Raw genomic sequence first — 12,384 nt, forward strand, 5'->3', positions numbered from 1 at the left:
CGTCCAACAGCAGCAGGATACACATTCTTCCAGCAGCTTATGAGGCTTTCTCCATAATGGACCATATTAGTCTACACAGAAAGTTTTAAACATAAAAACTGAAATAATCTCATGTATCCTATTAGATCATAATAAAAGGAAACTAGAAATCCCCAACAAAAGAAACCAGAAACTACACAATGAATATTGAATAACATTCTTTGAATGATCAGTGGGTCACTGAAGAACTTTGGGTAAATCTGAAACTTCTTAGAATCAAATATTGGTTGGAATATAATCTATCAGAATCTGTGGGATATAGTGAAGACAGTTCTGAGAGGGAAAAACAACTGTGAGTGCCTACATTGGAAAAATACAACAACCTCAAATAAATAGCCTAATGATGCTTCTCAAGGTCCACAAGTAGATAAGAACAAGTCATACCCGAAAACACTAGAAGCAAAGAAATAATAAAGATCAGAGCTTAAATTAAAGAAACAGAGCCAGGGATACAGCTCGGCAGCACAGCACCTGCCTGGCAAGCATTAGGTTTTTGAGTTCAATTCCCAGTACTCACTCCCCGCAAAAAGATTAATGAAATAGAGACTAAAAGAAAAATACAAAGGATTCATTAATCAAAGAATTGAAAATATAAACAAGATGACTGTTTATATTTGTTATAAATATAAATAAATATAAATAAAACTGTTAGCCAAACTAACCAAAAGAAAAAAAGATTGAAATTAATAACTTAGAGGCAAAAATTTGATATTAACAAGAGATACCAATGAAATCCAGAGGAATATTAGAAACTAATTTGAAATTTTTTGTTTCAACAAATTACAGAATATAGAAGAAATAAATAAATGTCTAGATACATATAACCTACCAAAACTGAACCCAGAAGATACAAAATCCTCTAAATACATCAATAGTAAACAGAAAACGAAGCAGTAATAAAAGGTCTCTCAACAAACATGAAACCAGGACTGGAAAATTGTATTGCTGAATTTTTCTAAACTTTTAAAAAGAACTGTAGCTGTTGTTCTTCAAATTATTCCATAAAAAAAAAGGGAAGGGATGCTTCTAAGTTCATTCTACAAAGCCAGTATCACATTGATAGGAAACCCAGATAAGGACTCAGAAAGAAGAGAAGGAGAGAGGAAGGTAGAAGAAGGGAAAACAAAATCCTGTCATTTGAGGGAAAGTGGATGGAACTGGATCCCATCACGGTAAGTGAAATAAACCAACCAAGAAAAACAAACCTCACGTGTTTCACAGAGAGAGACAGACAGACAGACAGACAGCCAGCCAGCAAGAAAGAGGAGACATACAAAAGCCAAAGGGAGACTATTAAAGAAGACAAGAAGATGGAAGAATGGGGGAGGAAAAGAAGAGGGCAGGTAGCGGGGGAAATGATCCAAGTACATTCTATGCATTTATGAAGATTCCAAAAGGAAAACCACTAGCCTGTAAAAGTAATATCCATTAATTTTTTAAAAATCAAGTAGTGGGCCGAGGATTTAGCTCAGCAGTGTAAGAGCCTGTCTGGAAAACGCGAGGTCTTGAGTTTAATCCGCGGTACAAAAAAAAAAAAAATCAATAGCAATTGGCTATATGATTCTGGACAAGAGATTTTTGACATGAAGACCAGATTGGTTATACAAATCACTTTTTTATGATTGCAATAAAAAGAGTTGGAAGCAAAAAAAGAAAAGAAAACAGAAATAATCTAGCCCAATCTGTATCTAAAGCATACTTTCCCAATGACTTTTTATGGCTTTAATTTAATTATTCAGCTTCAAGTAATTTCTTTACTACTATTTCCTTCCATTATTAAATTACCTTAATCATTACAAAGTATGATACTTAATCAAAATGTATTTCCCAGTAATTGCTATACATTGATTCTCCCTTCCTGTAATGCACTGTGCTACAGAATTTGCAAATGGGATCCTGATACTCAAGATTTTCAAAAGTAATGAAATAAATTGACTTTATTTTTAAAAAATAGAAAAGAATTGGACTTGAAGGAAGCAACACTTGGGCAGGATGATCAGGAGATACAAACATAACTAGCACTAGAAACCATTAGAGTGTTCAAGGTCCTTAACAAGATTTTCCCTAAAAAGGATTCTGGTTACTCCATAAAAATTAGTGTTAAAGTAATTACAAAGTGAGGGGAAAGGTGTGAAAAAAGTGGGGAGAAAAAGACAAAATGAGAACTGCACTGAACTATTCAGACACGAGAAAATCAGAAGATTCTTAGAGACTCACTTATCTTCATAGAACTTCTGCCATTTGATAAGGCCATCCTTAATAATTTGCAATTTATTCCTTGTAGACTCTTCAGTTTGTTCCACATCCAGTTTAAATTTGTTCATTAAGTTTTGCCAGTTGTGTGTCAATTTCTCCAACTGAGCAAGGTCTGCAGAATCCTAAAATGCACAGAATCAACTTACTTATTCATGTAACAAGTATTTATTAACCTATATTCCAGACCATCAGTAATCATGTAAAACTAGATAAATACATAGGAAATAAATTTTAAAAGTGAGAGAATACCATTCTTTTAAAACATGAGTGACATGATTGTTGGGTGATGAATTTTCAGTGGTACATAGAGATTTTTTCCTCTTGACATGAACCCAATTTCCCTGTGGGACCCTCTCAGGGGCAGCAGGGTACACAGGAAACCAGACGGACCTGAATGTGAGTCCCACATGTTTACTGGCTGGGTAACCTTGGGTAGCATTTCTTTTATTTGAAGTTAATTTTTATTACTCATAAAATAAAGTCATCAGTATTTTTCTTAAAGAATTGTTTTAATAGTTAAATGAAAATAATTGATATAAACCATTTGACTGAGCACAAACACAAAAATGACAGGTTTTTCTTTTTCTCCCTACTTCACTTATCGAATTTCTCATAAAATTGTATAGAATACACTGATAATACAACTATTGCAATAAATATAACTTACTTTTATTTTAGTGTAAGTATGAATAAATGGAACTATGAATAACTTTGTAGTATTATAAAACTTAAATTGTTTTAATTATAATAGAAGAAAAATATATGAAAATAAGCTTAATTTACTTTTCTTAGATTTTTTTCATTCTGCCCACAATAAAGCGTAAATACCAAACTATATTTAAAAATTTATAAATTTATCAGAGCAAATCCTTATTGTCTTAACCCTCAACACTTGGAGTCTTTTCTTTCATAACTTAAATGAACTGAGCCTTACCTTGGTTGACAGCAATGTGACGAAATGCTTAGTGTATTTATGCCAGCCTTTTTCATTGAGGTAGAGCCGTTTAGCCAATATGACTTTATTTCTTTCAATGACCTGTAAAAATAATGTATTTGAATCAGCAATCAAAAACACCAACAAACCATTATAATTTGCTAGTTGTTTCAAAATCAAGTTTCCACTGAGTAATTATCTCAACCAAAATTTATTTAAATCATTAACTAATTTGAATCACAAATTTACATTTTCTAACACAAGTGTAACCAAACTGACTCAAAGAACACAGCAGATGTTCTAAACAGTTTGATCTCAAGATACCTTAACACTCTTAAAAATTACTGAGGACTCTAAAGTGTTTATTTATATAAATTATATCTATTAGTACTTGCTGCACTAAAAAATTAAACTAAAATTATTTAAAACATGTATTTGATATTTCACTTAAATATATTAACAAACTCATGTTAAAATAAATAGTATTTTATAAAAATATAACATTTTAAAAATAGTAAAGAGTCGCTTTTTAAGCATTTTTACAGATATCTTTATATCTCTTAAAAGAATAAAGCTGAATTGATGGGAGGGTAGGAAAATGGGAAATAAAAAGAATTAAGGTAATCATTACAGGTACAAATTCTCTATGATGAATGTGTTCATTATGTGTACCTACACTGTACCAATAAATTTAGTCAATTAAAAAAGAATAAAGCTAGATTCTCTTATTTGCTTATATATTCAATTTGCTGCAATATTGTATGTCATATAACTTCTAGAAGTATCTGCTGCATGCTCATGAGTGAATGAGAATGAAAACAAAGAATAAATGAATCCCTTCTCCTCTCCAGTGGGGATGCCTCTAACACGTCCACATCAATGCTCTAGGTTTCTAATAATTACCTTTGCCAAATACATTAAGCTTCCCGAATATATAATCTTGATTCTACCATATAATATATTAGCTTTCTCTCTAGCTTTGTGAATCTTCACACTTTGACAGGAATGCCTTCTACATTTTCATCCAAAACCTACTATACAGAGTAGGGTCTAATACAGAACGCCATCAGTGGACTAAAGAACCAGTCAAACTGGTATTTTAATCTACGTGAGCCATAATTCACTTTCAATACTTAAAAATTCCAGATGTCCAAACAGGCAACCAACAGGTAAGCATTTTAGAAACACGGAAGCACGGGATGAAGCTCAGCAGTACAGTACCTGCTTGGCAAGTGCAAGGTTGTAAGTTCAACTCACTTATCTGGACCACTAGAAATACAAAATGCTGTGGGACTTTGCTGATAGTTCTCTAAAGCGATCATATTCCACAGGCTACCATATTTCTCATCTGTGTACCAATGTAAAAGAAGTCCTGTGTGATATCCAATGATCCTAATATGTTTATATTGAATAAAGATTTAAAACATCTTTTCTAGTTTATTATTAGTAACGATTAAGGTTAAATTTTTAAAAGTTCCCAAATACCACCAAAAACAAAACAAATACTTTTGTGCTTTATAGGTGCTGGTGAAAAAAAAAAGGGCCCTTTATTGTGCAAAAGGTAGGTACCCAACAGAAGGAAAAAAAAGAAATTTAACTTTTCACTATTAAGGCCCACAAAAACTACATTACCTATCAATAATTAAATGCGTTTTTCTGTTCAATTTTTGTCTGTATTATTAAAAATTATACAATGAAACTTTAGCGAATGTTGTGACTTGTTTAAATGTCTCCCCAAAGGCTCATGCAGTCATGGAGACGACTGAGTCTAGGTCTGTGGTTGGCTTGTTGTCTAGCACTGGAATTGGTGGTGTGAGAGTTGCACCCACCATGGGGCAGCTGACTGGCATACAATATAGGGAAGAAAAAGAGGCATGCTTTCCCTCTTGGGCCCCCTTTCACTCTTGTCGTTGTGGCTGCCATGAACAGCTTCCCCAGCCACACTACCCTGCCCTGGAGTTCTGAGTATGGACTGAAACCTCCAAAAACTTTAAGCTAAATAAACTTTTCCTGCTTTACTTCGGGTGTCATTTTCTCTCAACAATGAGAAAAAAATAACCAAGATAGCCGAGACTTAGCTCAGTGGTATAAGCACCTGCCTGAGTATAAGCACGGGGTCCTGAGTTCAATCCCCATACCAAAAAAAAAAAAAAAGAATCAGAATTCTTACAAAAAAAAAAAAAAAAAGCCAAGACAGCTAATAAAGAAGTTTGAGTTGTGAGTCCAGATGAACCAACCTTTAGGGCCAATTCATATGTGGCTGAGCTCCAGATATCTCTTTCTTTCATTAACTGTCTAATATCAGCCTCCATCCTTCCCCTTTGTAAGGTATATAAATCATGGTATTCTTCTACAAGTCTAAAAGGAAGATTAAGAAACAGCTATACAGACAATTCTTTAAAATTTTGCTATAAAGCAGGCAATTTATTCCTTTAAATTATAGTAAAATTGTTAGATATACTAAGAACATATGTATGTAAAATACAAGAAAAATATTCATGTTTTATTTCCAAATTTTATAGTCATATGAAAGTTTAAAATCCAGTATAATATTCCATGCTCTAAATACTTTTTATCTTACTCCTTTCTTTATTGATTAGAATTTTCCACTATATCTAATGAAAATTTAGGAATACAAACAACAAAAATATAGCCATTTTTTCAAGTAAGCTTCATTGTTCATAGACTTAAGATTCCTTATTAAAGGTATAAAGCCCAATAACTATGAGTTACCAATTTTCTAAATTATGCATAATTGGTACAAGATTTTTTAGACATCTCTCATAGCTATCCAAAGACTTAAGTATAATTAAGCACCTTTTTAAAACTTCCTTTTAAACTATTGCTCATTCATGTCTACCAGAGCATCTTTCCCTTCTAATTTACACTGAAGCTTCTATGAGAACTAAAAGCTCTCCTGGGGTTAAATTCAAATACAGAATTTGTAAAGTGACAATATCATTTCACAAATCTTTCGGAATACTTCCTCCTAGGGCATGTTAACTTTCCTATAAGATTTCAGGTTCAGTGACACAGATTTTTGTTCTCAGTGCAAATCAAGAAGAGTTATGTCAGCTCTTGAAGCTTCCTCTCTCTGTAAGCTTCTATTTGTTTGACTGAGAAGAAATCTTTAAGATGTGTGTACTTTACTGTCTGAAAATTATTTACCGATGTTTAAAAAAGGAATGATCCTGATTTATAACAACAAAAGCAAAAAAATTCAGAAACAACCTTCACAACCAACAGTAAGGGAAAGATTGACCAGATAAAATATGATCGAATATGATGAAAACAAGGCAGTTAATTAAAGATCATGGTCTTAATATTTTAGCACATGGGGAAAAATTCACATTCAATATAAAGTACATGATACAAAAAATTCAAGTGATAAAATGATATATGCAACTTGACTTCATTTTGTTAAAAATGCATAGGCAAAAAAAGAAAACATACCAAAATAATAATAGCAGTTAACTCCAGATAAAGACCCATGGGTGTTATTTGCTATTTATATGTTTTCATATTTTCTACATTTTCAGTAATATAATCAGTTAATATAAGTAAACAATTGGAGCCCCGCCTACCTAAGTTAGCAATTTAGTGAATCCTGGCTCAAACAGAAAATAAAATAAGGTATGGAGAACAACACAAAAAAAAAGGTCTGGGAATGTAGCTCAGTGTAAAGGTCCAGGGTCAACCTTCTATACCACCACCACCCAAAAAAAGTCTTACTCTAGAACTAACTCTGATATGAAAAACAAATTATTTTTTTCATAATGGACAATAACACTAAAAGAGTTCTAGGTTATTTGTTTTGTGGGAGGGGGTAGTGAAGAGTGAACCAAAATTGCTTATGTTAAACTATATCTCCAGATCTTTTTATTTCATTTATTTATTTGTTTATTGAGGACAGTGTCTTGCTAGGTCACTACTTACCCAATCTGGGTCCAAATTTAATAATCCTGCTGTCTTAGCCTCTCAGTGGGAGTGGCGGGATTACAGGCACCCACTACCAAACCCAGGCTTTGTTTGTTTTTGTTTTTTGTTTTAATTCATTCAATGGCTATCCACTTAGTGCCCAGACTGTGGTGAGTCCTATTCAGAACAAAACAAATGTCTTCCCTGAATGGTGTGAACAAACAAAACAAGTGAAAGAGTACATTAAGTCATGGTGGCACTATGGATAAAACTAAATCAGAGAGCCAGGCACAGTGGCACACACCTACAATCCCAGCATTTTGGGAGGCTGGAGCAGGAGGAGGATTACAGAGAGCTTAAGGTCAGCCTGGGCTACAAGAGTTCAAGACCAGACTGATCTGCTTAGGAAGACCCTGTCTCAAATCCCTCAATTCCACCTCTCAAAATAACAAACAAAAACAAAAAAAAGGAGAGAAAAAAGACTGGAAACACAAAATGTGTTGCGAGGAAGAATCTGAAGTGCAAATTGAAGCCCACAGAGAGAGTAAAAAGAAAAACCTCAATAAAGAAGGTGGTAGCTGGTGGTACTTTCTCCCGGGCCCAGACTCACTGTGCCAGTGGAGTTGTTTGAACCTGGGCACGCATGGGCCCTGTGAAGGTGACAGTTGACAACCCCAGAGGCCTCTGCAGAGAGACGTGGCAGTGGAGAGGAGCAGCAAACCTGGAGGACTGCACTGGCTGGCAGTGAGTGCAAAGGCCTCAGTCCTCTGGTAGGAAGAAAGCAATTGGCCAGGAGCCATTTTGGAGTCAGATCAGAGAAGCCCAGAACCCAGAACTGCTCCTGCGCTCATCCAGCAGCTCCTAGCTGGCTGCAGGCCCATGGAAATTGCTTGGACTGTGGCAAGCCCAGTGAGTCTGGTCTCAGGGAAGGCCCGCTGACATTATCTACTCTGCCACAAAGCAATGGCTGGCTTGCTGGGATACAGTGGCATGATTCGGGACTCTGTCTCCACAGGTTGTCTGCTAGGGAAACCAGAGAGGATCCTGGAAATGGACTATTTGTTTTTCCTTTTTGTTGTTGTTTTATTTTATTTAGTTTGTTTTTTTCTTTCTCCTTCATTGTTTTCTGACTACAACAGTGGTTCCTAACCTCTTTGTGGGTGTGTTTCTATTCTTCCTTTTATCTCTTCCATCTCTCTTTTCCTTCAATCTTCTGTACCAGTTTCTCCAAATTGGTGTGATCCATCTTTCTCCTCCAACCACACTTACAATCTTTCTCTTCTTCTACTTCTCTATTTTCTCCTTAATCCATTTTAAAGTTCAACCATGAGGGCAAAACTGACACATTACAGGCTTATATATTGCATATAATTATCTGGCTTGTTTTACATCTTTTTATATAATTACAAATCTAGTTCTTATTATTAAAAGTTGCAAATTAAGGGTTAGCTCAGTTAGTTGTTTTATAAGCTGTGTTTGATGCTATTCATAACACTAGAGCCAAAATTAATGTAACTGTTCTAAACTGCTGCTGGTCCTGATAATCCATGACTGAGATTAACCCAGAGTCACAGAAAATACTGTGGCACAGTGCCAAAGAACAGGGGACTAGACAAACAAGCAACAACTTCCCATCTCCAACAAAGTAAAGAGGTAAGATCTTCCAACAGACTCAAAACCAAAAAAAAACAGACACACTAGAAGATATCTCAGAGAAGTAATCATCACGTAAGGGCTCTAAATACTAGATAAAGCAACCCACCACAGGCAACTTACAAGCATCACCCCAGGAATTAAACCAAAAAAAAAAAAAAAGAAATGAGAAGACAAATAAGACGCAACCTGAGACACACAGTTTACCAAAGGAAAACACAGGGGCAATGAAATGGGATAATCCAAAAGCCCCCACCAGATCTCTTTGAAGTGGAAACAGCAAAGTAATTCAACGAGGCTCTGGAAAAAATGAAACCAGAAATAATCTCTCAAATAATGACAGAGATTACCAAAATACACACCATGCTTAGTAATGTTAGAGCAGACACAGACAAAAAATAGATGAACTTGAGCAAATTATGGAAGATCAGCAATGGAAAGAAATGGAATCCATAAACTGCATTCAAGCAGATATCCAGGAGAACAAAACTCCATTGAAAGTATTCAAAGTTTAGTCCAGGATCTCAGAAATTAAAGACAGGCTTGTAGTTAGTGACCAGAAAAAGAAAGAGTTCTCAAAAATAGCAAGGGACCATGAGAAATCAATCCAGCAGCTTAATCTTAAACAAGAATAATTTAAGATTAATTAGAGTCAAAGAACAAGCAGGAGATACCACAAATGACATTAAAAACATGTTCACAGACATCATGACAGAATTTCCTCATAGAAAAAAAGAATTTAACACACAGATAAATGATGCATATAGAACTCCAATTAGCAATGATAAAAAAAACTATATCCAGGCATATCATAGTCAAGATTTCAAAAATTCAAAATAAGAATAGAATCTTAAAAGCTGTTAGGGCAGAAAAACCAAATCATCTATGAAGGAAGGCCCATCAGAATTACAGCTGACTTCTCAGCACAAACTCTCAAGTCAAGGAGAGCTTGGAATGAAGTACTCCAAGTTCTAAAGGAAAACAACTTTCAGGCTGGGGATTTAGCTCAGCGGCATAAGCACCTGCCTTGCAAGCAGGCGGTCGTGAGTTCGATCCCTGGTACTGATAAAAATGAAAAAGACAAAAAAAAAAAAAAAAAAAACCACAACTTTCAACCCAGACTGAGGTGCCCCACAAAACTATCTTTTAAAGTTGATGGAGAAATAAAATACTTCTATGACAGAGAACATCTGAGGAACTTTAAATCAGCACTCCAAAATGTTCTAAAGGACAGTCTAGAAACAGATAATAAGGACTACAGCTCCATGAACCCCAACAGAAGGAATCTATCAGGGAAAGCAAACAATTAGAGCAAAGGAAAAAAAGGGGGGAGTAACAACAGGAAAATAATACAAAAAGTATAGGTCATTGCATATCACTTATAACCATCAGAGTTAATGGCCTCAATTCACCAGTAAACACACACAGACTGACAGAATGGATCAAGAAGCAAGATCCAACAATATACTGCATACAAGAAACACATTTAATTCAAAAAGAAATTCATAGACTGGAAGTCAAAGGAAAAAATATTCCATGCATTAGGAACCCCCCAAAAAGCATTCTATTTGTATACAAAGAGAGATAAAGAATGTCACTACATCTTTGTAAAGGGAACAATCCAAGATGAAGACATAGCAATCATAAATATATATGTAACAAACAAAAGTGCACCCAACTATATAAAAAATTACTAACAGACATGAAAAATCAAATAAACCTGAATACAGTTGTATTGGGAGGCCTCAGTACCCCACTGTCACAAAAACACAGATCAATTAGACAAAATGTCAGTAATGAGGCCAGGGATGTCGCTCAGCAGCACAAACACCTGCCTCACAATTATAAGGTTATGACTTCAATTCTCGGCCCCCCAAAAATCAATAATGAAATATTAGAACTAAATCAAACTTCTGGGGGCTGGGGATTTAGCTCAGCAGCATAAGTGCCTGCCTTGCACGCAGGCAGTCGTGAGTTCGATCCCCGGTACCGATAAAAAGGAAAAAGACAAAAAAAAAAAAAGAAAAGAAAAGAAAATTACAGTACTCTTAAAAAAAAGAAAAAGGAGATTGAAGAGGTTATTAGAAAATAGAGAGCTATCCCACGCTCTTTGGTAAGAAAAACCAAATAGTGAAATTGGCTATGCTTCCAAAACTGTTATACAGATTCAATGCAATCCCAATCAAAATTCCAATAGGGTATCTCACAGAATTAGAGAAAATAATCCTAAAATTCACCCGGAACCTGAAGAGATCTAGAATAGCAAAGGCAATACTGGGCAACAGAAACTAGACAGAGATCATCACAATTCCTGACTTGGAATTATACCCTAAAGCTACTGTGGTAAAAAAAAACATTATGGTGCTGGGAAAAAAAAAGACCCAAAGATCAATGAAACAAACTTTTTTGAGTTCTTTATATGTTCTTGATGATAATCCTTTATTTGAAGAACAGCTGGCAAACATTTTCTCCCACATTGGGTGCTGTCTCTGCAGCACGTTGGTGGTTTCTCTTGCTGTGCATGAGCTTTTCAGTAGGGTGAGATCCCAGTTGTTGATTCTATGAGATAGTTCCTGTGCTACTGGGGTTTTGTTCATAAAGTCTTTACCTACACCGATATCTTTCAGAGTTTTTTTTTACCTATTCTACCTTCCAGAAGATTTAATGTTTCTATTTTAATATTAAGATCTTTGATCCATTCTGATTTTAACTTAGTACATGGTGAAAGATATGGGTCCAGCTTTAATCTCTGGCATGTGTAGAGCCAGTTTTTCAGCACCATTTTTTTTTTGTCCTTTTTTTGAGACAGGGTCTCACTATGCAGTTCAGGCTGGCCTTGAGCTCACTTTGTAGCCCAGGCTGGTCTCGAACTCGCAACGATCCTCCCACCTCAACCTCCCGAGTGCTGGGATTACAGGCGTGAGCCCCCATGCCGGGCTCAGCACCATTTATTAAAGAGGCTATCTTTCTTCCAGTGGGCACCTTTGTGTTGGAACCTTTGTCAAAGATAAGGTGGCTTAGTGTGTCTGGAGTTGTTTCTGCATCTTCTAATCTGTTTCATATTCATACAATGGGCTTTAATGAATAAAAAATTAGCAGAAAAAGAGAGTAGGATTAGCAAATTTATAGCCTGCAGGTTAAATCTGCCTACCACTTGTATATTTGTATGGCCCCTGAGCTAAGAATTTTACATATTTATATTTTATATTTTAATTTTCCTTTTTATATTTTTGTTCATTAAAAACAATTATCTTTACCACAAATGAAAATTTTATGAAATTCAAATTTCAATGCCAACAGATAAAGCTTCACTAGACACCACCATGTTCACATGTGTCCTTACGTTCTCACTACAACACCTCATGTCATAAAGGAGGACAGTTTGGTCAGAAACCCTATGTCACTATCTGGCCCGTTATAGGAAGTTTGCTAACCCCTGAGATAAAACATTAAAATGCAGTAGATTCACTCAATCTAAAATAGAGCTAGACTCACCAATACCCCTGGGGGGGGGGGACAGTTACTGTTTGTATGTCCAGCACACTAGTAAAAGATGCAGGCAAAATAAAACTCTCATACACTGA

The 12,384-nt window shown here is 35.3% G+C and overlaps 1 protein-coding gene across 1 annotated transcript in view; it reads right to left on the minus strand.

Moving 5' to 3' along the window:
- The window catches only part of Axdnd1 (axonemal dynein light chain domain containing 1), a 156,474-nt gene that overhangs the window by 84,101 nt on the left and 59,989 nt on the right, over positions 1–12,384 (minus strand). Inside the window, exons 11-13 of the mRNA XM_013157837.3 lie at positions 5,467–5,587; positions 3,230–3,331; positions 2,257–2,417 (exon numbers count right to left, since the gene is read on the minus strand). Coding sequence (XP_013013291.2) covers positions 2,257–2,417; positions 3,230–3,331; positions 5,467–5,587 — 384 coding nt within the window. The remainder of the gene's footprint in view (positions 1–2,256; positions 2,418–3,229; positions 3,332–5,466; positions 5,588–12,384) is intronic.

Source organism: Cavia porcellus, unplaced genomic scaffold (genome assembly GCF_034190915.1).
Source record: "Cavia porcellus strain 051 isolate PalLab524CR breed Dunkin Hartley unplaced genomic scaffold, mCavPor4.1 scaffold_29, whole genome shotgun sequence".
Lineage (NCBI taxonomy): Eukaryota > Metazoa > Chordata > Mammalia > Rodentia > Caviidae > Cavia > Cavia porcellus.